Here is a 26,513-nt window from a genome sequence, read left to right as displayed (position 1 = left end):
AAGTCTATTAATCAGGTTCCCAAATTCAAAAAGTTACTATAGAAAATAAATATTTCTGCTGAATATGTAAAAAAAAAATGTTTACTATAGAACGTTTTACTTAACATTTTTAAACAACATTTACTGACCTTTTTTTAAGATTTTATAATTTTCCATACATTTTAGGCCTGCAAAGATTTAAAAAAAAAATCCTAGATATTTTCATGTTTTCCATGACCCTATAAACTGACTACTCTCATCCTCTAGGAGGAGTGCTTCCTCCACAAGTGGAGAAAATAGGGCTTAGATAAAAGTGTCTCTCTATTAGAGAGTGCAGTTTTCCATGTGTTTTGTATAAAGCTGGAAGAATCATCTTTTCTATGCGATCACGGGTCTCACCATTAGTAAACAGAGGCTCAGGAAGTTTCCTGAAAAAGGACTTTAGCAAACTGCTGATCACATTGAGGTCTCGCCACTTCTGCTGAACAAAATAAAAGCATATAGATCAGGTCTGCCTTTATGGTACCACAGCTCATATATGATTATCACACAAGGCAAAGTGTTCACTCACGTCATCCTGGATATCAATGTCTGTCATGCCTTTAGTGTCTAGCTCCTCCTGCATGCTCGAGATGGCAGCATTGTTTCCAGGGACTCTATAAATCCCTGTGTACTCTAGCCCTCTCTCCTCCACCAGCTTACAACACACCTCCACGATCAAAGGTACAAACTATAACAGACAGAAATTTGTGTTATTTTTAATATCATATAATCTTACAAATTGTCAAAAAGGTCGACCATATTTCACCCTAAAGTCAAAAGAAAGAAAAAAAAAAACCCAGGAAATAACATTTTGCATTAAGAAAATTAAACCTATTTTTATAACCATTTATTGTTTTCCCATGATGACCTTAATTTTATGACAATTACGCCTATTTACTAAAGAAAAACCCCTCCTCAATATTGTAATGTGAAAAAGATTTAATTGTAAGATATTCAGATATATTGTATTGATCGTTAGAGGGGGAAATATACTAACAATGTCAATGTAAAAATTTGTTCTAAAATAGATGTACCCGAGACATCTCCGGGCGATGGTGCAGTGCGGCCAAATTTCTTTTACTTTATGCAAAAATACAATATCTTTTCCCCCCCATTTGCTTTAGAAAGTGAAATGTAACCTTGACATGTTTGCCTGAGCTTCACCAGTAATATTTTAATCTGCTTGACGCAGAACCACATTTGTAATATCTGGCATCTCTTACTCTGTTGTTTTGTGCAGGGGGGCAATTATCCAGTCGCATTCCAAACGTGACGCCAGCAGCGGGTCTCTTATCTTGAGGCTTCTTCTTCAGGCCTGGAATTCCTCTCCTCCAAGCGGCTTTATCTCTCGGAGGACTGGAGTCATCTGAGACATATCGCTGACATCAACATTTCACTGAGATCAAAGCACATTCAATGGGTTTCAGTGTCATTTCACAATGCCACGTGTTACCTTTGCTCCTCTCCTGTTCGTTTCTGGGCGAGTAGGGGCTCTGACTCTTACTGCTGCCACCCAGCAGAGTGTGTCTAATGCTGAGAGACTGTCGTGAGGTCTTGGGTGACGGCTCGGTCTTACTGATGGGCGCACTGTAACAAATACACACATATTATTAGACACTGATTACAATGCAAGCTTACACAGTTCAACACATATGTGAAGAGGTAAGATAAAGGAATGGTTTAAAAAAGAAATAGACTCTGTCCCCAAATCTAGTGAACTGACTACCAAGGCAATATTTTTAACCATCACAGACAGGCTTTCAACGCAAAAAAAAAAAAAAAAAGTACAAAAATACTATAGTAAAAACTAAAATTACAATACTAATATTTATGACTGACTTAATTTCTTCATTTTCAAATATTAAACCATCAAGCTTTTACTCCCTTCGGAAACCTTGGGGAGCCCTTAATGCTTTTAGGATTATATGTGCTTCTCATTACAAGTTTGGGAAGATAGTTAGTGCCTGTTGCGTTCCCAAATGCACACTATAAGCGACCCAAACTCCGAGCAGATGCAGAGATGGCGTTTGTGTGGAGCAGAATTACTGTGAGCCGATTCACTCTAAGACACTAAAATCGCAGGATCATGAGCTGCTTGTGTGTAAAAGATCACGGTGCCACGCTTCACTATGAGGAATGCAGGGCGATTATTTATTGATCTAAATTACACCCTTTGCGATTTCATAAATTGCACTAAACCATATCGCAATTTTAGTTTTATTGCAAATAACCATGCAACCCTAGTAGCAACATAATTAGTCGTAGCTAAACTACGACTATCTCAACGAACTATGAGTGCTTGCCAAGTCTTGTGGGTGGGCATGCTTTTGTGTGTGTGTGTGTGTGTGTGTGTGTGTGTGTGTGTGTGTGTGTGTGTGTGTGTGTGTGTGTGTGTGTGTGTGTGTGTGTGTGTGTGTGTGTGTGTGTGTGTGTGTGTGTGTGTGTGTGTGTGTGTGTGTTTGTGTGTGTGTGTGTTTGAGTGAGTGACAGCTGACAGAGCTTTGTTTCAACTTCAGGTTATCAGGTTACATTTCTGTCAGGATACTGCCAATCTAGACAGTGAGGCAGCTCACTAGGATTTGGAACAGGGCCAATATGGCTGAGCAAACATGCTGGTCTCTAGGAAATGTTCTTTACCTCATGGATATATACTCCTTAAGCTTTCTGTTGATCAAATCAGTGCTGGTTACGGCAGCGTTCTGAAAATACAAGACAAAGAATCTTTAACTCTGTGGTAACATGCAAACCTCAGTCTGAGTACAGCAACACAAATCTGATTGTGAGCATTAAAGAAAACCAGTTCCTCTAGCAAACACAGAAAGAGAATATCAACAAAAAGCCTACCCATAATACTCACACCTTTAGTAAAGAATTTCATCTCAACACTGATTTCAGCAGATGGCAAAGCTCTGTTGTGTTAGCTTTTAGCTGGTTTTCACATGGTTTTGTATTAGGAAATGCTGACAGTTAAGCAATACTACAATGTTTGTGCAGTCAGCTCAGAGGGGGCAGACATGGGCCACAGACTTCACATGATTATATTAATCAGCTATGATGTTCCACTCATTTTTTTTATGAGGAGGATCATGACTTTTTAAATGTGTATTCAGACAGTGTTCTGAAAGGGTCAAGGATTGAGTGGTTAGCATGACCCTGTTATCCCCTGCTGGTAGATGCTGTAACTACACAATTATGTGGGCAAAAAGCATCTTTCTCCATGTATTCTAAAGTAGCTATGTATTCTGATCAAATAAATTGCAAGTAAAGTACGGATCACAAATAATTGACCATATACAGCAATGGACCACTCAGAAGCATAAAATAGATTTTTCCCTGCCTGCTGCCTTTGACGTCACAGCTCATGCATCAGCAGGAGTCACTAGAAGGCCAATTTGCCACAGCCAATCCAGCTTTGTCAGGTTGTCATTTTCCTGCAGTTACAGTAATTAGTCACATGGCAGTTATGGCTCAAGTGACTGGCTCAAAAATTGGTGTGCCCACAACCAAATGGCCATTAGCAAAGACGACAACAGGCAATACTCTTCATAAAACATCCAAGCTTGGCATGTTTAGATGAGATTTTTCTCATTAGAGAGAAAAAAAGTGGCCATTGTGAGTTTTTATATTAATTTGTTGACCCCTTTATACTCAGCCCTGAAGGTTTTTATTTAGCTTTGGAACTGCATACTTGACCATCTCTTTGGAAGATTAAAAAAAATAATCATGTGGTTGCAACAGACACACTCTGTCTTACAAAGAATAGAGGTGTCACTCCATAAATTAATGTCTAAAGTACAAAGTTTACCTGAGTTTTGACGCAAATACTAAAAAACACAGTGTATGTTTACAGCAAATGCCTGGCTTTAAAGTATACTGTACTCCATTTGACAGCATAGACAAACACAGGTGCTCGACACATGCGCACTAGAAAGTGTCATCCTTGTTCAGTGTCTGCGTTATTTCTCTACAGAAGTTATGACCAATAAAAAAAAGTGTCTTTGTACGCTTTAAACTAGATTTGTGGGTATCTCTTAACCCTCTCACACAAGACCTCGCAAATGCAGCTGCAGTGTGAAGGTAGCCAAGAAGACCACGCTATCATTGTCAACAAACCTCCTCGTCCAGGTTGCTGTTTTCTTGAATGACTCTTATCCAGGACAGCATGTCCTCTCGGCCCTCTGCCTGAAACAGATACTCGCAGTCTGAAGTCGTTAGCCGTAGGACATTCTTGCGCTTTGTATCACTATAGGAGATGTCAATCAAACAGGCCTTGATGCTGATTGATTGAGGCTCGTCCTCCAGTTGGGAGTTGACATGAGCAAGCCCCTCCTTTTTGTCCTTATAGAGGTAGAGGGAGTGTCCACGCAGCACTGAATACATCTGTTTCCATGGCCGCATACCACCTCCTACTCGCTATAGATAGGGACAAATGTAAAAACTGGTTATGATCAGTAATTTAAAACAATCACAGTAAAACTATCATCATTCCATTCGATATTCGACTTGAGTGTATTTGGCACTATGGAAAATTCAACAGTGAAAGAGACTGAGAGATACTTTTCCCACCTTGCCCTTCTCTGTGTTGAGCTGTCGGAAATGCAGCCAACCCTCCTTGGTGGAATCACTGAAGATCTCAGTGGAGGAGTCCCGTCTGGAGCTGGAGTCATCAGATTTATGGCCATCAAGTGCCTATAAAACCAGAACAGTATTAGTATAAGTACTGGTTAAATATTCATTATTTTTTCCCTTATTCCAAAACCTAATGAGTTGCTTATGATCAATACACAGGCAACTCCCTTCTTAGGCTACCGCAAACTAAAATGGAACCTCACAAGTGACTTATGTGGTGCTCTACATTAGTGATAAGGCATGATGATTGACTAGTCACCCAAGTAGGGGTGTCAATTGGGTATGACAGGGTATGCCATACCGTGGCTGGTCAGGTCAATGCAAAGTATTATATTTTTATTGCAGGATTAACGGTGTTATATTACTACGTGTCACATATAATTTGTAATTGTTCAATAAGAGAGAAAAGCAAGTAAATTAAAGCGATCTGTTTGTTATATTCGTGTGGCATGAGTTTAACATCGCTGCAAATGTGTCTATTCATAATTTGATTTTGCAGCACTGAGTATTGGAGCCAATCAGAGGCATTTCTGTTGAAAATAATGACCAATCAGTGGAGGTTAAGTTACTGGAAGCGAGTGGTGAATGAGTTTGTTTAACTCAAATTTACTAAGTTTTACACACGCAAAGTGTGTACACTCTGACAAAGTGGAGACACGATGCAAATACAAGATTCATTGTGAAGTTTAGTTTAGATTAAAATGAGTTTTTGGCACTGAATCGACTGACAGTGTAAGTGATTACAAAGGAAGAATTATTTACTTGCATGTCTGTTCATTTTACTAGCAATTTCAAGAAAAGTCTCCGTTTTTCATGAGACTTTTTGACCTTTCCCACAAATATATATTTCACACTTCAGTACAAAAAGTGACAAAAATATATATATATATATTTTTTTATCATCTTATAATAGTGTTTTGATCATCTCTAAAAATAAATAAATAAACACGTGAAACTATGTAATAGAGTGGAAGTGACTAATGAGCCAATAAGTGCACCTCTGCAGCCATCTACTGGCTATAATGGTAATATCATGTATTTTTTAGTAAGTGATAGTTTTCCTACATCATGAAACTTTTAGTTTTTTTTTTTGGGTGGGGTCATTACGTTAAAAATATCATTTAAATTAGATAATATTCAGACTTTTGAACTTTGATGTGCTGGAAAAAGTTGTGAGAAGTACTTGAAAAGTCCTTCATTCTTATAACAGTGGTCTATAACTGTCTAATTTGCTGTTATGATCAAAGCTATATGTGATCCATCTTTGGACGAACCACACACACACACACACACACACACGCTTAATGTCACGTCGAGGGAGTAAGATTTGATGATGTCATCAGAGTTCGCCATACCTCGGCTTTTGGTGAATTGTCGCCACTGCACCCAACCCTACGATGACAAGCCTATGGACTGCACACAATCGCTGAGACTCTAGCGCCATTACTTTAATGGGTCTGATTCTTTGTTCATCTTGGATGGACTTTTGTCAAAATGCAGTTTGTCTCCACAAAGGAGACATGCGATATAGTCTTAAATTTAGCTAAAAGAATGTATACTAGATTGAACTTTATGCACAGCTTTAAAATGCTCTCTGCATAGGCATCTCACTAGGTTTTGGAGCAAAGCCAACATCACCGTTATTAGTAAATGAGCATTCTGGTTTAAAGAAAGCTGCTCTTTATGAGGGAGATTTTTAAGTGCTTCTCTCACCTTCCTGAAAACACTTAGACTCGGTTTGCTGGATCGCCTGTGAAAATGAATGAATATGTTAGGCCAAACAACCATTCACAACTACACTATTGGGAACCTCCAAATTTATGATCCGGCGCTTGTAAAAGACACTTACCCACGTCCTTCCTCCCGGTAGTTGTCCAGACCCTCATCGTATGATTTTGAGCGCTCTGTTTTGGTTCCTGATTCCAGAAAGGCATTTCTGAGAGATTCTGAATAGATTTAGACAAAAAAAAAATACAACATCAGCAAAATGTTCAACAAAATGTTCCCTGTGCCATTCATATGGTGCTGTTAGATGGCAATAATTGTTCAAATAAATTGAAATCTACACAGAACTTCTTACCTTGGTCATGAGACAGTTGCCGGCGCATGAGGGGACTAGGGGTGGTAGGGCTTGGGCTGTCGGAGATTACAGCCTGAGCTCCAGAGATCACAGCCGATGCAGGAATGTGGCTGCCATCATGGTCTACACTAGGGCTGGCTGGCTCATCTGTAAACATAGTAATAACAGAGCAGTAAACATGTGAATAAAATAACTGTGCAAGCCTCTGTGTGTACATTTATGAACATACATGCCAAAGAGAGCAAAAAAGGCTCCAACAATGAATAAAAGATTAAATGAGTCCTACTATGCAGTACATATTCATGCCCCCATCATATTTGCCTCAAAATATTAAACTCAATTTTAAAAGACAGAAATCGTTAGTTTGACCACAAAGTACATTTTATTAAGTTAACATGGGGCAAATTTTTCAACTTTGTGGTTGTCACCATTTTGTCCATCAACAAGGAAAGCTGGCAACTCACTCCAAAATGTTACAGGTGTTTCTATATTTTTTTTCTTTCTTTAATCAAAAAATTTCACACACACACAAAAAACAAACAAACAAATGTATTAGGCTTTAATTAGTAATTAATTTATCAGTATTCCTACAAGTTACTGGTCTGTCGTAATATCCCCTTTTTAATGTCATATTGCAATATCTTTTCAATTTGGTATGATAATGATAAACTAAAACGGATACACTAAAACTAACTTCAAGCAGACACCCTCACATTAGCCAACTACCAATACACTGAGCAATGAGGAGTCTGAGCAAACAAGGAATGTGTGTTGTAAATATAATTTATTCTGAAGCCATATTCCCATCAGTGCTCTATCAGCTTTGACATATTCAAATCTGCATATGTGATATTTACCCCGAGGTAATATTTTTTTACCTTCAAAAGGGGCGTTTTTTTCCTAATCATATTGAATGTATGCTTCATCTTTCTTTTCAAATTCCTAATTTTGATCAATAAATTCAATTAAAATATTAAGACACTATTAGGGCTGTCACCAAATTAAATAATTTACACTGAAAATCACAACAGTATTAAATAATGTAATGAGATTGTTTTAAATATTTTTTGAATATACAAATAAGATTTTGTTTTTGTTTGTTTTTTGGGGGGGGGGGGGGGGGGTGATACTAATAGGTGGAGGCAAGTGACCATTTCAATGAGTGAGCCATTGAGTCATTCATTCAAACAATTTGTTCAAACAACAGATTCATTCAAGAATGAGGCAGTTGTTTATGAATGGGTCATTGAATATTTGACTCAATCGATTAGTTTAAAACGCTGAATCATTAAGTAATCAAACACAGTGTTGCTGTGAGATGCGCTATGGTTCTGCTGTGATCTTTGTTTGGAACTATTTTCGCTGCTGAAATAGAACAAAAAGTGTCGATATTGTGTCAAAAATGTAAGTGCCTTAATATTAAACCACTTGTTTATTGAACTGTTGTATGAAATCAGTGTTTTCAAGCATGATGGTATTCAGAAAAACAGCAGTCTTGGTCATGTGATGTTGCATAACTGAGTCAATAAATATGTCATATAAATATATACAGTGAGGAAAATAAGTATTTGAACACCCTGCTATTTTGCAAGTTCTCCCACTTAGAAATCATGGAGGGGTCTGAAATTGTCATCGTAGGTGCATGTCCACTGTGAGAGACAATCGAAACAAAAAAAATCCAGAAATCACAATGTATGATTTTTTTAACTATTTATTTGTATGATACAGCTGCAAATAAGTATTTGAACACCTGAGAAAATCAATGTTAATATTTGGTACAGTAGCCTTTGTTTGCAATTACAGAGGTCAAACGTTTCCTGTAGTTTTTCACCAGGTTTGCACACACTGCAGGAGGGATTCTGGCCCACTCCTCCACACAGATCTTCTCTAGATCAGTCAGGTTTCTGGGCTGTCGCTGAAAAACACGGAGTTTGAGCTCCCTCCAAAGATTCTCTATTGGGTTTAGGTCTGGAGACCGACTAGGCCACGCCAGAACCTTGATATGCTTCTTACAGAGCCACTCCTTGGTTATCCTGGCTGTGTGCTTCGGGTCATTGTCATGTTGGAAGACCCAGCCTCGACCCATCTTCAATGCTCTAACTGAGGGAAGGAGGTTGTTCCCCAAAATCTCGCAATACATGGCCCCGGTCATCCTCTCCTTAATACAGTGCAGTCGCCCTGTCCCATGTGCAGAAAAACACCCCCAAAGCATGATGCTACCACCCCCATGCTTCACAGTAGGGATGGTACTCATCATTCTTCTTCCTCCAAACACGTTTAGTGGAATTATGACCAAAAAGTTCTATTTTGGTCTCATCTGACCACATGACTTTCTCCCATGACTCCTCTGGATCATCCAAATGGTCATTGGCAAACTTAAGACGGGCCTTGACATGTGCTGGTTTAAAGTGTAAGTTGCAGGTAAAATTTTTCACGAAGAAAATGCAATAAACAAATATAAGAACCGCCCACCACTGTTTTGTATGTTTTTCATACCAAAATGCTGAATATAATATGAAAAGTTGGTACTTTTTAGTGGTTTTAAGCACTCCCTCTCCCTTCCACTAGGCTAGGCGTGACGTCATAAGAGGAACTCCAAGCCTAGAGTCACTGTAGTCTAATGGCAAGTAGGCTAGCAGTTATATTGAAATAACTCAATTGTAAACATAATCGTGTGCTGGCTTCAAGAGGACCGTGATCCCGCCTGAAATGAGAGCAAGCTATTCGCAAAACAAACAGGTTCAGGCAGCATGCACGCAAAGTTAAACCGAACTTTTATTTTGACGGGTTGCCGTGAAGACCTTTGAGTTTCTGTGTGTGTATGATATGACGATAGTTTTTCTCAAATGAAACAGTAAAATGACTCAGAGTGGCTCTGGAGATGAATTTCATCATGTCATCATATCGTGAGTGGCAGCAGCTAGACTGAAAACAGCGCGCGCATCACTCGTGCTTCAGTGTGTGTGTGTGTGTGTGTGTGAGGTAAATGACACCGCGCGTCTGCGCCATTCATTCACACAGAGACAAAGAACATGCAATGTTAATATTTAAATAGTATTTCTGCAGTTTAATATACACAGACACTCGTGGTATATATCGGCTACAGTGCTCAACTGCTCATAGTAATAAAAGTTAGTCTGGAGTCCCGTGCTTAGATAAACATGGAAGCGACTTAACGCAGCTGCCTATTACTGGGTACCGAATATACCCGGTACTACAGAAATGCTGGTAACGTCACATTTTCAGTACCGAAGTACCGGTACTTTGACAACGCTAGTTTCCCACCTCCTCAGTCTCCCAGTCGTTCTCCATAATCGAGCCACAAACAGTAGGAGTCTAGCGGAGTATGGTTGCAACTTCCTTCTATGACGTCATCACCCAGTTGCTGTAAAAACGCGCTACCTTGAAGAAACCCCAATAAATGTTATTTTAACGCATTTTAAGACAGAAATGTTTACATATATACATATTGAGCACTTAATTTACACATTAATTGGTTGTGGTGGTTAACCTGCAACTTACACTTTAAGCAGGGTAACCTTCCGTGCCATGCATGATTTCAAACCATGACGTCTTAGTGTATTACCAACAGTAACCTTGGAAACGGTGGTCCCAGCTCTTTTCAGGTCATTGACCAGCTCCTCCCGTGTAGTTCTGGGCTGATTTCTCACCTTTCTTAGGATCATTGAGACCCCAAGAGGTGAGATCTTGCATGGAGCCTCAGTCCGAGGGAGATTGACAGTCATGTTTAGCTTCTTCCATTTTCTAAAGTTTGCTCCAACAGTGGACCTTTTTTCACCAAGCTGCTTGGCAATTTCCCCGTAGCCCTTGCCAGCCTTGTGGAGGTGTACAATTTTGTCTCTAGTGTCTTTGGACAGCTCTTTGGTCTTGGCCATGTTAGTAGTTGGATTCTTACTGATTGAATGGGGTGGACAGGTGTCTTTATGCAGCTAACGACCTCAAACAGGTGCATCTAATTTAGGATAATAAATGGAGTGGAGGTGGACATTTTAAAGGCAGACTAACAGGTCTTTGAGGGTCAGAATTCTAGCTGATAGACAGGTGTTCAAATACTTATTTGCAGCTGTATCATACAAATAAATAGTTAAAAAATCATATATTGTGATTTCTGGATTTTTTTTTTTTTTAGATTATGTCTCTCACAGTGGACATGCACCTACGATGACAATTTCAGACCCCTCCATGATTTCCAAGTGGGAGAACTTGCAAAATAGCAGGGTGTTCAAATACTTATTTTCCTCACTGTATATAAATATAAAAACCACAGTATCATGTTAACAGAGTCTCATTTGTTTAGATTTCTCCTCGAGAGGCTGCACGAGCCTCAACAGCACAACCTTGTTACCGTCAATACATACTATTTTCCACTATTAATCGCCACTTACACTAAATGTAATAAAATCAGAATCATTCTCGCATTTTGGTTAGTTTTAATCAGGCTACTTGACCGGAAGGGCAAGTAAAATTCTCTTCACTTGCCCCTTCAAAAAAATCCACTTGTCCCAGACAAACATTAATGCAGAGACCCTGCTGCATAAACTTTTTCTAGGAACGAGGACAGTTTTATTCATCTTACAATTTGACATGTCCTGTTTTTGAGAGCACTGAAAACTTTTGAGCTTCTCTGCAGGTCTCAGCCAAAAAAGGTTGGAGTACAAAGCTGTTCTGTGCTGCCAGAGGGCTGGAGCAGCTAAAATTAAAGTAACTGCCCTAGTTCCTGCATCCTCCAGCGTCTCAAAGAGGGCCAAGGGGAAGGTATGCAAAACACTCTTCATGCCTAGCCGAAGAACTCTAGCATAGCCTACAGATCGCTTCACTCCAAGACACAAGAACCCTAATGCTATCAGCAATCACCTAGCTTCATCTAATGGGATGGTAGGCAGGTTTTTTTTTTTTTTTTGTCTTTTTTTGTGGATGAAATAGGTGGCAACCATCCTCTACATTCCTTTAACAGATACTTTTATCCAAAGCAACTTATGAAGAATCTGAGGTTTGGGCCTTGCCATGCCAGTGGTTGATCAAGAAGTCAAACAAACTGAGCAATGTGTTGAAATGCCACAGGGTCATAGTGTTTACAACTCTTCGGGATGTCAACCAACAGAGGAGTGACTTAGTTATCTGTAAATATTGAGTTAAGACAGGACAAAGTATTTCAAACTCGAAAAAACTAAACCTAAAATAAAAATATAAACTAAAATAAATAAACTAAAATATACTGCATACACTCATGCCCAACCGTGCATTTCTATCCAAAACTGATTTACCAAACTTTATCACTATAGGGCTGCCCCCATAATAGTCGATGATAAGAGGCTTAGCTGACGAAATTTTAAATAGTTAAAATTAATTAGTTAATAAAAACTACCGTTTTTAACTCCATAGGAAGTCACGTAGTCCATGGCGGACAGATTGTTAACACAGCTGGTCCATGTGGTAATTACAATATGTCGAAAAGGAAATCCAAAAGTTTGCCTATCATTCATCAACCTTAAATATGACTAATTTGAAACATGCAAGTAATAGCCTAACGTTTGCCACTATGCATGGCAACTTTAAACTAGATAAATGTGCGTGATTATTATGCACATCTCCAAGTGCGGAGTGTGGAAGCTAGAACTGCGCTTACTGCATGACGTTTAACTTAATGGGATAGTTCACCCAAAAATGATTTCATTAAAACAATTCAAAAAGAGATCGTAAAACTAATCCATTTGAATTGAGTTGATAAGTCTAGTTTTCTGAAGAGACACGATCGCTTTATACGCTGAACAGATTCAATTTAGGCTTTTATTCACAAAAACATTCAACTCACATATAAGTTATGGTAAATGGAAACTCAAGCTTGCTTGACGTGTGAGAACCAATGATGTTCGTTCTTGTGTGTTACGTTTGAGCTTCCTCAAGAACCAATAAGGTTTATTCTTGCATGTCAAGCATGTATTGTTGAACTTGTTATTGTTGTTTATGTTCGCTGATCAATTCTATATGTGAATAAAAGCCTAAATTCAATCTGTTCATCAATTAAAGCGATCGTGTCTCTTCCAAATGTGGACTAAACCGCTCAATTTTTGGGCGAGTCCTACATTTTTTGGTGAATTAACCCTTTAACCCAGAGGCACCGGCTAGGGATGGGTACCGAAACCTAGTATTAAACAGGCCCCGGGGGCTAAATTATGAAAGACAGCAGTATCAATAAGCTCCATTACCGGTTCGGCTGTCGGTACTAGAGAAATTAAGAAAATACACATACTATTTATTATTGCTATATAGACGTTATCTTGCAAATTCTATCTTGCCAGGCATTTTAACTTAGCTACTGTCTCCCAAAAGAAAGAATCAACTCTGAACCACCTAAATGAGTCGTCAGGAATTCCAGTCTCAGACTGATATTTAAAACTATTTAAAACAAGAAAAGATACCGCCAGTAGGTGGCAGCAAGTCATTGTTAATGAGCAAATCATTGCGATTCAACCGATTCATTCAAATGGTTGATTCATTCAAATGGTTGATTCATTCAAAGAAAGAAGCATTTGACTATCTTAATCTATCCTAGTCAACTGATTCATTCAAAAAGCTGATTCCCTCAGTAAGGAAACACTGCCGTGTGTGGCTTTGTTTTGAACTATTTTCGTTGGCGAGAGCAAAAACAGGCAATATGGTGTCTAAAATGTAAGTCACTTAATATTATCTTCTTGTTTATTAAACTTGTATAAAATCAATAGCCTATCACATTTGTTATTTGGATAGAAACTGCACTCTTGTGGTATTTATTACTAAATGATATAAATAAAGACTAAATCACACAGTAAAAGCATGCACTCTAAATGTGCACCCGCACTAGTCTAATCTACAAGACTACATCACGTAGAGTATGCATGCACTCTCTGGGTGTGAGTGAGGGATAGGCTATACTCGATAATGTCAAATAGCACATCGTTAAAACAATTACCATATTATGACAGTACCCACTTTATTTGGACCAACTTGATCCTCAGAATAACAACCTGTATGTATGATTAATTGTTGATGTATATATTTGCTGTGTATTTGCTTGCTGTGATAGTAGGTATGACCAGTTACATCAATTGCCCACCACGGCACCGCCCCCAACGTCGCTTAGATTTGTTATAGTAATAAAAATAATTTAGTTCAGTTAGAGAACAGACACTACAATTAAAAACGGAACGTGTCTGCTCAATGCAGCATGAGCTGAACAAAGAGTCGCAGCACAAATTAGCAGCAGTTATCATATTTCACCTCACTTTGGCCATTTCACCTCACTCTTGACTGACAAGACAATGGCGGAAGATTTGGTTTCAAAGCGAAATTAAGCGCCTATTTAAGCGAGTTTGTCATTGCATTTTTGTCGTTCTCAACTTCCATAGGAATGAATTGAAAACGCTCACTCTGCTCCGCACTGTTATGAATGCCAGTGCGGCCGTGCGCATTTTTACTTTCGCTTTTGAATTAGCGATTAACAAAAGAGGGAAAATCTGCAAGATTCTGGATAAATTGAGAATCACACACAAAAAAAATTAAAATAGAGATCATGACAAATAAAACAATTTACTAGAGGTTCTGGCAAAATGTTCATTGCTGCAGTCTAACTAAAAATGTTTCGTTAATTTGAATGAATTATTTAAAATAAATCCATTTGAAGGAATGATTCAATTACTCACTCATAAATATTTCACTTGCAGCCAACACAGATTTGAATGTTCAGGTATCTTATAATGATATTAATGATAACGATATCTTTTAATGATTAATCGAGCAGCTCTAGTTTAAACTTACCAACACTATTTTTCTACTGAAGTCATGAGAGGGAGAGCGAAATAAGTCTACTTAGGAAATTCAATGGGGAAATGAAAAGCACATTATAATTTTTGCAATATTCACAATGTTGCTCAAACTTTTTTGCCGGGAACATTTTTATAGATTTTATAGAACAATTATAGATAATTTTCTATATAATCTCCAGCACTAATGGGAATATCATACCATTAACACTGCTACCACTATTTATTTACCTTCTCACTTTCAAAATTCTCACCCAAATGTGTAAGCAGTATGGAAAATAAGCAATAAAGATTTTAGACACTAACAGTATGCTTAATATCAAAAGGCTAGTGCAAAAAACACCAAAGCATCAAAGATGAAATGTGACAGAGCGCAGCTCGACTACCACTCAATATTCTAGACCTATCCTCAGGCATTAGAGTACGAGGGAAGGCCACTTCCTCCCTGAACAACACCATGACTCACACACAGTCACTCTCACTCTATTTCAGTCACTCCCAAACACACTCATAGGCCTGGAATTGCACCTCCTGCAAAATCACCCTGACTCCTCAAGCTTTGAGAGTTTGATAAACAATACAAAGCAAAATTTGGCTATGATAATCCTCTGTCTGGACACATGGGGTCGGGATTTGTGATTATGAAAGGTCACAGTTTGAGATCGCATAAGGTACTGGAGCATTTACAACACAGAAAAGCACTGATCACATTAATTGTATATAAAAAAAATAATTGCAAAATACATTAAAGTCTACACATAAAAAATATCTGCTGTAGCTCTAAAACAATCCCTACTGCTGGCTCAAGAATGTTGGCAGGTTAGCGTTGCTATGGTTACAATGAGTGCACTTACCGATGAAGGGAATGGAGTCAAGTGATTCGTCCAGATTACTGGAGCAGAAGGAGGAGTCAAGCCGCTCCCCCAGTCTCTGCATGTGCATCTCCCGGCGCGCATCGTTGGGCAACCAGCAGACACCACCCCCTGCCGGCTCAGACCCATCCGTGTCATTCACTGCAAGGATGTATGAGGGATGGCGGAGCGGTTGTGGGGTCCCCTTCCCTGTTGGGGGCTTCTCTCGGAGGACTACACCTTCTACAGAACTGGACCCATTTACCGGTAAGCCCTTGACATCCCGTGAATGAGTTCTCTGAGCTGATGCCCCACCCTGTGGCCTCTGAGGAGGCGGAGTCGAGTAAGATGCCGACCTATATCCCACTGGATTCTCTTTCCCAGTTTCTGGGTTCTGCATGTTTTCAGCCCTAGTTCTTGATTGGTTTGATGCAGAATTAGAAATACGATTTCCAACAACAGTTCCGCTTTGGTCTTTGGAAGGAGGCTCTTTGGCCTGGTTTACTCCATTACGAGGTCGCTCTGTAAAACCAGCAGTGGGTGGGATGTCCGTTCTGGAACTGTGCATATGGGAGCCAGCAACACCCCTGATGTTCATACCATACCCTGTTGGGGGACGATAAAGGACCGCCCGTGGTGGGAGAGACTGTCTACTAGGACGACTCCTCTGGTCTACTCTGCCATACAGCGGCCTATCCACAGCGGCCCATGGTGCGGCAGAAACTAGTTCATGTTCTACATAGTCTGACGAATGAATGCGGGGCTTCCGCATGAGGCCGTCAGAGGACACACTACGAGGAGGCCAGTCCCTGGCTTGGGCTGCTCTCTCCGCCCCACTCATCCGATCTTGTGAAGCGCTGCGTGGAGGAAGCACAGACGGGCCGTGGTAAGCCCGCTCATGAGACGTGCTTCTGCGGCGTAACTTATTGCCCCATCCAGGTTGGGGTCCACAGTGAGGGCCACCATGGACACTTTGTGATGCAGTCCGCAGGCTGTCTAAACGCTCTTGAATAGTCCGACTGTAAGTGTGAAGACCTTTATTATCGATATATTCCCGGTATGTCTGGTAAGTACGCCAATCAATGTTCTGGTGGGTAGCAGGGGAGTTGATGGAGGGAGCAGGCACATAGTGTGTAGGTGGAATGGCAAAATGATCGCCATGGTAACCTGAAGGGAACATGTCAGCTTTGCGAGGGTGAAGGTATGGCGGACGACCACCAGACACTGTACCAGGTCTGGCTCTAATCAGCATTGGATCTGGGCCTACTAGACCATAGTCCCCCCTATGACCCGGAACCATACGGCCCATGGGAACATCAGGAGGTAACACCACTGTCCGAACACTTTCATTGCACACACATACCGCAGTCTGTGTCTTTGGAATGGGTGGTGGAGGGGAGGGAGGTACTGGTATCTCCACACGATATCCTAGATCAGATGGTACAACCCCCGGGGCTAATGTCTCAGTGGCCTGGGCCATCCCCGGGGGCTTACAGTCTACTCGAGGGTAACATATAGGGGGTGGCTGCGGAATATGGCGGGCATTTCCACTGTATGCATCATGACCCTTAAGGTAGGCATCTTGGGAATAGGCCTGTGGAAGAAAGAATCAGGTAAATTTTAATAGTATCCACAATATTAGAGAAAACTTGAAATTCATGATGATTTCCTACAACGGTTCTCTCTGTGTGGGTAGACAGCATTACATTTGTGTGTGGGAGTTTGACAGGTCAGAAGTGTGAGCTATACTCTGGTGTGCCAAGTGCTTGAGAACTCTACAATAATAATAATATCCAAAGCTGAACAAAAATACACCTATAGCAATCAATTTGACTAAACTACAGTTTCTGTTGTGTATGACTGTAAAAAAACAGATGTGATCTGATCTCAACTGGGAGCAAACAGGTAATGCCTTCCCTTTAAATTGTATTATGGTAAGAAAGACCAGTCTCCATTTCACACAAAGACATATATCCAAAGGAAGCACCAGGCAGCCTAAAATAACAATAATAGCAATTCAGAGTAACAAGAAAGTGGTTACCCACCGTTCGGGTCACCACACGTGACCGAAGCGACACTGAAGCCAGAGGTGAACGATTGCCCTGGTTAGCAATGGCACTAAATCTGACCTCCGTAATCATGTCAAAATCCAGAGTTCAAGGTAAACTACTATCACAAGACTTCAGCTTGATGAATGTCAGATTGAAAACAAATACCAAGCTCCATATTGTTTTTCTTAGTCGGATATGTTGGCTTCCAAAACATCACGGCAAGTCATGTAGAATGGACTTTCAACCCATCATACAGAGTTACATACCTTTTGCATAACAATACAAACTGAATCTGATATCAGTAGTAGGGAACTTCGCCCCTCCTTTCATGCCACAGATGCCTTGTTAAAAAAGGCCAAAGTTCATAATAGGAAAAGAGAGAAATGAGAAAAAAGGGGCGAGGCATAGCAAATATGCTTGCTGGATATATCGGAGAACTACCCACACGCCTAAATCAAACAGGTCACACAATCCCTTGGCTACTATGATCAAGACATTCCACAAACTACGCTGTACTATGCTACACATTATCAGAAACATCATGACAGTCATATGAAAATGACAAGGGACAGGAAATCAACAACCAACTGGAATACAATGACATGCATGACATTTATAAATGAAAAAACAACAATCAAAATGAATGTAGCATTGATCTGCTTACCAGACTAGTGATTCCCTGCGAAAATTGCAGCCATTACATCACAAACCCACGTAGGAAAAAAAGAGAAAGGGAGGGAAAGTAAAAGACCAGCATACATTAAAGGTGGTCAAAACCAGAAGAATCAAGTCCACGTACTGACAGCCACTTTCACAGTAAATATCTTTGTACAGAGCGCAAAAAAATGCACAGGAGCTGCAGCGCTGCCAGTGAGGAGGGATCGTGGGAAGGTGGAGGGATGCTGTGGGAAGACTGTCACGTTAGCGATGCCACCTGCTTGTCCTCGTCGCTCCCAATCGAGGTGGGGGCTGAGGTGCCTGCCTCGCGTAGTAGCGGTCGGCTCTCCATTTCTCCCCTCTCCATCCATCCGCAGGCAGATTACTCCGTGATTACACGCACACACGCTCCCACCCTCCCTCCCAGCTAACGCGTCCACTTGCTCACTCCCTCCCTTACTCTCGCTGGAAAGCTGTAACCATTCACATGTCGGAGGCAGATGCTTGATTATAGATTCAGCTCAGATGGTACAGCTTCCCCCTCCCTTCCCCGTTTTCTCTCTCGCTGACTCGCGCCTATTTCAGATAGACGGTCTACAACACAGAGCAGTCAGCTGACTCCAGCTGATCTAATCTCATCTTTTCTGTCTCTTCCTGTCTCTCTTTCTCTCACTGAAATCCGTAAGCCACTTCCCACCGTAGCATCCTTTCACATCTCTAATGATCAACTCGGTTACTTTGACTAATGTCACCAGTGACCTCAAATGGATTATTCCTCCACCCAGCTGAAAACCCTGTTTAGACAGACCACAGCATTTCCTTGCAACACTGCTTAAAGCGAGAGTAAAACACTACCACGGCAACAGCTGTGCAGCAACAAAGTATGGAAAGGAATTATAACAGAGGTGGTAAGGAGAGAGATGAGGAAAATGATCGAAAACTTGTCAAGTACATATCCAGGTCATATTTCACTCCAAAAACAAGGTAAATTATATTTTGCTTGAAGAAATAAAAACCTATTTTTAGGACAATTAATATTTACTTATGACATTTTATGACATATTATCCTTCAATCTGCTCACATTGTATTACGGTTATGAGAATCTAATGAGCTTCACTGAGAATGGGAATGGGAATGGGAATGAGAATGGGAATTGCCTGGCTGAATTCTGGTAATGACAATTTGGGGATAAAATTATCAGTTTTGCATTTCAAAAAATCTTAATTGGAATACAAACAGGCTTAAAGGGATGGTTCGGAGTAAAATCAACCTAGGGTCCTTTGCATCATGACCTCGAACCAAACACCCCTCCAGAAGCCTTTTTTTCCTTGGTCGAACATTATTAAAGTTAGAGCTTATTTAGAGAAATCAGCCGAATGGCTTAGTGCAGGCGCTAACGGATCCAAGGATGTATCTCGTAAATTACCCCACTAATAATGCCCGGAATGGTACCTAGGTGTATATGACTTTCTTCTGTCAGACGAATACAATCGGAGTTATATTAAAAAATATCCTGGCTCTTTCAAGTTTTATAATTGCAGTGGATTGCAACCAACAGATTGAAGCTCAAAAACGTGCATCTATCCATCGTAAACAAACTCCAAACGGCTCCAGTGGGTTAATATAGGCCTTCTGAACTAAAACGATGAGTTAGTCTATTTAAAATTGTATATAATTCTATATTTAATACTTTAAAGTAAACAAACATACGGATTCCACTTAAGTTTAAAGCACAACTTATGCGAGAAATGCGACGCAATGCTGATATTTACGCTACGCCATGATGCACTACGCTACTTCTGACGTCATAAATTGCATAAGTTGCGCAAGTAGACTGCGTACAGCCATTTGGCCGGAAGCTAGAATTTTACTTTGTAACGTGTTAAACATGAATATTTTTCTTACATAAACTCATCATTTTGCTTCAGAAGGCCTTTATTAACCCACAGGAGCCGTTTGGTGTTCGTTTATGACGGATGGATGCATGTTTTTGAGCTTTCAATCTGTTGGTAGCAATCCACTGCCATTATAAAACTTGGAAGAGCCGTGATATTTTTTTATATAACTCCGATTGCATTTGTCTGAAAGAAATCATACAGTGAGGAAAATAAGTATTTGAACACCCTGCTATTTTGCAAGTTCTCCCACTTGGAAATCATGGAGGGGTCTGAAATTGTCATCGTAGGTGCATGTCCACTATGAGAGACATAATCTAAAAAAAAAAAAATCCAGAAATCACAATATATGATTTTTTAACTATTTATTTGTATGATACAGCTGCAAATAAGTATTTGAACACCTGTCTATCAGCTAGAATTCTGACCCTCAAAGACCTGTTAGTCTGCCTTTAAAATGTCCACCTCCACTCCATTTATTATCCTAAATTAGATGCACCTGTTTGAGGTCGTTAGCTGCATAAAGACACCTGTCCACCCCATAGAATCAGTAAGAATCCAACTACTAACATGGCTAAGACCAAAGAGCTGTCCAAAGACACTAGAGACAAAATTGTACACCTCCACAAGGCTGGAAAGGGCTATGGGGAAATTGGTGCAAGCAGCTTGGTGAAAAAAGGTCCACTGTTGGAGCAATCATTAGAAAATGGAAGAAGCTAAACATGACTGTCAATCTCCCTCGGACTGGGGCTCCATGCAAGATCTCACCTCGTGGGGTCTCAATCATCCTAAGAAAGGTGAGAAATCAGCCCAGAACTACACGGGAGGAGCTGGTCATTGACCTGAAAAGAGCTGGGACCACCGTTTCCAAGCTTACTGTTGGTAATACACTAAAAGCCCGTACACACCGGGACGAATATCGGCGCGCATTATTCGCCAGCGTTTTTCAGCGCGTTTTTTGTGTTCACACCCAAGCGATTTTCGCTGACGATGAGCCGAGTGAACATGCAAATTCATTCCCTGACATTAGATGGCGCTTAATACCACTCCATAACAGTTCTCTTTTATCAAGATTTTTGTAGTCGCTGTCGCGTTTGTCATAGTTCTTTATGTTCCGACACCAACGAGACCAGCAGCTCTACATTCATCTTGCCTTGCATCTTCTTCGTCTTATTTCTTCCCGGCAGTGTTTAGATGCTACTCGGCGTATATCTTCTTCGCCTTTACACATGTGTGCTCGGCAAGACCGTTTTGTGTTTGAGCGCCCCCAAGTTGTGTTTTACTGTAACTTCAGAAGCTCCAGACACGTGAGCAAAAGCACCAATCTCATTGGTCGGATAGTTTTTGACGCAGTGCGTCAAACAAAAAAAACGAACCTGAGGCGTTTTTTAAAAAATGACGCTTTTACGCGTGGCGTTTTTCGAGTCGGTGTGCACACTCACATTGGCACCCTTTGTTTAGTCACGAGGCGTTAAACGTCAGCGAATATCGCGCGCAAAATTCGTCCCGGTGTGAACAGGCCTTAAGACATCATGGTTTGAAATCATGCATGGCACGGAAGGTTCCCCTGCTTAAACCAGCACATGTCAAGGCCCGTCTTAAGTTTGCCAATGACCATTTGGATGATCCAGAGGAGTCATGGGAGAAAGTCATGTGGTCAGATGAGACCAAAATAGAACTTTTTGGTCATAATACCACTAAACGTGTTTGGAGGAAGAAGAATGATGAGTACCATCCCAAGAACACCTCATGCTTTGGGGGTGTTTTTCTGCACATGGGACAGGGTGACTGCACTGTATTAAGGAGAGGATGACCGGGGCCATGTATTGCAAGATTTTGGGGAACAACCTCCTTCCCTCAGTTAGAGAATTAAAGATGGGTCGAGGCTGGGTCTTCCAACATGACAATGACCCGAAGCACACAGCCAGGATAACGAAGGAGTGGCTCTGTGAGAAGCATATCAAGGTTCTGGCGTGGCCTAGCCAGTCTCCAGACCTAAACCCAATAGAGAATCTTTAGAGGGAGCTCAAACTCTGTGTTTCTCAGCGACAGCCCAGAAACCTGACTGATCTAGAGAAGATCTGTGTGAAGGAGTGGGCCAAAATCCCTCCTGCAGTGTGTGCAAACCTGGTGAAAAACTACAGGAAACGTTTGACCTCTGTAATTGCAAACAAAGGCTACTGTACCAAATATTAACATTGATTTTCTCAGGTGTTCAAATACTTATTTGCAGCTGTATCATACAAATAAATAGTTAAAAAATTTCTGGATTTTTTTTTTTTAGATTATGTCTCTCACAGTGGACATGCACCTACGATGACAATTTCAGACCGCTCCATGATTTCCAAGTGGGAGAACTTGCAAAATAGCAGGGTGTACAAATAGTTATTTTCCTCACTGTATACACCTAGAATTGCTTGAAGGTGAGTAAATCATGGGCTAATTTTCATTTTAAAGTGAACTAATCCTTTATGCCTGCCACTCAGAAGTAAAATAAAACAAATTAAAAAAACGTTGTCAAATTGTACAGGTAGTGCAACTAAAGTGCATTTCATCCAGGTTGATGAAGAAAATGATGCAGCATTTTAAATGTCATTTCCGATGATCGACATCGCAGTTTATGTGTAAATGTGCTTGAGAACAGCATATGTGCTACATTTACTGGAAAATTTACCAAGTTTAATGTATGAAAGCAGAAGTCCAACTTCCCACATGTGACATTTTAACTGGAAAACTGAAAAAAAAAAAAAAAAATCCTACAAGATTCTCTCATTTCATACTTAAGATATTAACATGTTTTGAGTGTTATAATGAGAAAATCTTATTTCATTAATAAGTGTTTTTTCTTCTGTAATTCAGATCATCACTGTGATTCCACTACACCCTACACATGAAACAGCAGAGGTGCTTTAAGAAATACAGATGCCTGCTGCCAGAGAGTTCAAACGATGCTTACAGCAGTAAATGGCATGCATTAAAAGTTAATCTAAAGGGCAAACAAATGAGTGCCGGACTGAGTGTGCTCACTGAGAAGAGCGAAACTGTGGACAGAATTAGAAAGTACAGAACAGACTCAGAATAAAACAGAGAAACAGGACATTGGGTGATTATTCACACAAAATAGTTAGAACAATGGTCAGTGATCCGAATGAACCTGGATAAGTCCCATGTTTCCATTCTATTCCACTGAACATAGCCTAAAAAAACATGCATTTTATCCCCCCCCCCCCAAAAAAAGTGTTAAAAATTCAATGTTTAAAGTCATCATTTAGTCATGTTCCTTATTTACAAAAAAAAATCTATCATCATTTACAAACACATGGAACACAAAACGAGAATCTTTTAAAAGAATCTTTAAGAAGCTCTTTTGTAGTCAACATTATTATATTAAAATATATTTATCAGGGCTCTATGCTTACATTTTTTATGAGCATTCAAAAATTGAAAAGCACCTTCTGATCAATAATATCAATATTAACATTCCCATTACAGGGTAACATCTGCCCCCTTAAAGGAGAACTCCGGTCAATTTTAACATTGAGCTAATTTTTTTGTAAATTTGAGGTGCAGTCAATACAGAGAACAACGACAAAAATCGGTGTTGCCAACACCGTGTTATCCTCTTTTTAAAATTTGCACCCTGTTGACTTCAATGGGGCAAGTTTTAAACCAGCTTTTAGCCTCTTAACATCCTTGATGTGTCATTACAAGTGCACAGCTAATGTGAGTGATTCCTTCAGAGTGAACACGGGTGAATCTGACTGCAGTAGATGTGAAAGATATGAATAAAAATGATGTTTATTCAGCCAGCGCACATACCTGTATTTTCTTCCTGTTTTCGGTCGAGGTCCATAGTAATCGATTGTCGAGTTCACGCGCGTGATCATAGGTAACTAAACCTATGCGTGTGAACTCGACAATCGATTACTATGGACTTCGACCGAAAACAGGATGTAAATACAGGTATGTGCGCTGGCTGAAATAACAATTTTTTTTAATATCTTTCACATCTACTGCAGTCAGATTCACCCGTGTTCACTCTGAAGGAATCACTCACATTAGCTGGGCACTTGTAATGACACATCAAGGATGTTAAGAGGCTAAAAGCAGGTTTAAAACTTGCCCCATTGAAGTCAAAAGGGTGCAAATTTTAAAAACAGGATAACACTGTGTAGGCAACACCGATTTTTGTCGTTGTTGTCTGTATTGACAGCACTCCAAATTTACAAAAAAATGAGCTCAATGTTAAAATTGACCGGAGTTCTCCTTTAAACAGATTTCCAGGGGCATTATATTATTTTTGTAAAGACAGTTTTTGTTCCAAACTAATTACATGTATGCGTCATAGTTTGTTAAATTCTTCATTTAAATTTATTTAAAACATTTTATTAAATTACAAATTAAATTAGGGTAATAAAAAAATTATATGGCAGTTACCAATCAAATGAAAATGGTATCAACAAAATCCATCTTTGAGAGGTGGCACAGAAGCTGCATCTGAAGTGGCATTTAGGTATATTTACAGACAGCTTAAGGTGGCATGATTTTTAATACAGAAATATGAAATGATTAAACACCAGCAGTAGGTTCTGTAAAGTCACCATCTTTGTCATTGAATCATTCATTCATAGCAAATCATATCATTGATTTCATCTGTGTCTTAAATGTTAATCAAACAATAAAGGACAAAGAAAAAAAAAATCACTGCTCTTGACTGAATATCTTTTGTAACTTTAATAAGGACCAATCTACAAGTAATTTATACAGTTAGGACTATGCAATGTTATTTTAAATTTGATTACTTTATACAATTTCTCTACATGAAAACTACAGTTAGACCTGTACCTGATAATCCTGAAAAGCACTGTGTTTATTTTAATTGTATGTTTGTTCTATTGTATATCTTTGTGCTATTGCTATTATTTTTTCTTATTTTATTACTGACTGTTTACTGGTCTTTAATAATATTTGAAATTTATATTAGTCAGGCTAGTAGTTTTTGCAGTGGTATCAAAATTAGAATTGAGAATTGTGAAATTTCGCTGGTATCTGAAATTTGGTGTCATAACCTTATTTATTAAGGTTGCATGGGTCAAACACAATAAAAAAAAAAGAACTTTTAATTTATTACTTTTTTTGTGGTGGAGCCAGTGAAAATTTTGGTTGGGCAAGAAGAAGAAAGAAAAAAAAAAAAAAAAAAAAAAAAAAGTAGAGTAAAACACTGGCACAGCCAGGCCAGTAGAAAAAAAATCCTTAGCATTGAGCCCTGATACTGCACAGCAGTTCTGTATTAGATCTCTGTGTGAGAGAGAGAGCCCATGTGCCAGGCCCCAGCTGGCATCTCTCTCCCAACTAAACGGCTGCTTCAACACAAACAGCCTTTCATGAAGCGAGAGCTTCCATCCTGTCTCAGAGAACATCCTGCTCTTCACCTCTACAAATTCTGAATTTCCTATGAAAATAGCACATGTTCAAAAGTTCACAGCAACTGAAAACAACTAATATATCAGAAATAAGTTCATGATTAATGCTACAGTGTATTTGGTACGTATGATAAAACAACGGCACCATTCATGAGTCAGGAGACCCAGGAATGCAACACAGCATGGAAATTTGACTGTAATGGAGAGTGTCAAAGAGAATGCAGGGCAGATAAAGTGATGACTGCACTACAGTTATGTGTAATTGAGGACAGCTGTGATGGTGCGGCAGTTTAAGGCTCGCTGGAGAACGACAGGCTGCAGTGTCCTGGTTAGCAGTCCCAGATACAGCAGCACCCTAAGGAGCGAGAGGAACCCGCCTCCTTCCTCTGAAATGGGTCAGAACCTTAATTTCCATGGGTGCGAATAGAAGAAGTGCAACTGAATGCAAACTTAAAATATAATGCATACAAAGACCTCATTAAAATTATGTATTCAGAAGATTCTGGCCAGATTTTTCTGAAGTAAGTAACATGTTTCCAAACCAGACAAGTTTCCAACAACAAAGTCAGCGCAGAAAATCTGAAAATAAAATTCAGTTAGGGCCTACTTTAAAACAAAAACAAAAACAGTAAAATCTTACCAGCTGTAGTATATCTTCATCTTTTGGCATTACACACAACTCCAGAAATGTATGACTGGAAGTGGGAAAAAAATACTTAGGACCACAATCATGACACATCTATATGAATCATAACACAACTAACTGAATTATAACACACTCTTACCTGTTCTGGATGAGCCCTATGACCTGGGAGTACGTCTTCCCAATGATGCTCTCGCTGTTCACTTTCACGATCCTGTCCCCTGTTGAGGTTCCATTTTCAGGTTTTAGATGATCAGACATCGATAAGCAAAACGAAACAATGTGCTGTACATTAGAAGTGCTGGTGTAATTACCAGTGCAGAGTCCGGCGCTGTGAGCGGGCCCTCCCTCTTTGACCTGCTTCACAAAGATCGTGTCCATGGGCTCCAGTCTGTTCCGTGGTCTCCCTGGCAACAACAAAAGCAGCAGTGTCACGAGTGGC

At 39.8% G+C, this 26,513-nt stretch overlaps 1 protein-coding gene across 1 annotated transcript in view; it reads right to left on the bottom strand.

Annotated features, from left to right (window-relative positions):
* Positions 1–26,513, bottom strand: part of arhgap21b (Rho GTPase activating protein 21b) — a 67,345-nt gene that overhangs the window by 7,776 nt on the left and 33,056 nt on the right. Inside the window, exons 5-18 of the mRNA XM_081375421.1 lie at positions 26,386–26,478; positions 26,214–26,292; positions 26,069–26,123; positions 15,405–16,995; positions 6,731–6,877; positions 6,500–6,596; positions 6,364–6,400; positions 4,588–4,710; positions 4,135–4,434; positions 2,659–2,720; positions 1,475–1,608; positions 1,245–1,387; positions 551–709; positions 379–457 (exon numbers count right to left, since the gene is read on the bottom strand). Of these exons, the coding sequence (XP_081231547.1) occupies positions 379–457; positions 551–709; positions 1,245–1,387; positions 1,475–1,608; positions 2,659–2,720; positions 4,135–4,434; positions 4,588–4,710; positions 6,364–6,400; positions 6,500–6,596; positions 6,731–6,877; positions 15,405–16,995; positions 26,069–26,123; positions 26,214–26,292; positions 26,386–26,478 (3,099 nt within the window). The remainder of the gene's footprint in view (positions 1–378; positions 458–550; positions 710–1,244; positions 1,388–1,474; positions 1,609–2,658; positions 2,721–4,134; positions 4,435–4,587; positions 4,711–6,363; positions 6,401–6,499; positions 6,597–6,730; positions 6,878–15,404; positions 16,996–26,068; positions 26,124–26,213; positions 26,293–26,385; positions 26,479–26,513) is intronic.

The sequence above is a fragment of the Scardinius erythrophthalmus genome, assembly GCF_964197995.2.
Source record: "Scardinius erythrophthalmus genome assembly, chromosome: 9".
Lineage (NCBI taxonomy): Eukaryota > Metazoa > Chordata > Actinopteri > Cypriniformes > Leuciscidae > Scardinius > Scardinius erythrophthalmus.
This window is presented reverse-complemented; position numbering and strand designations above follow the sequence as displayed.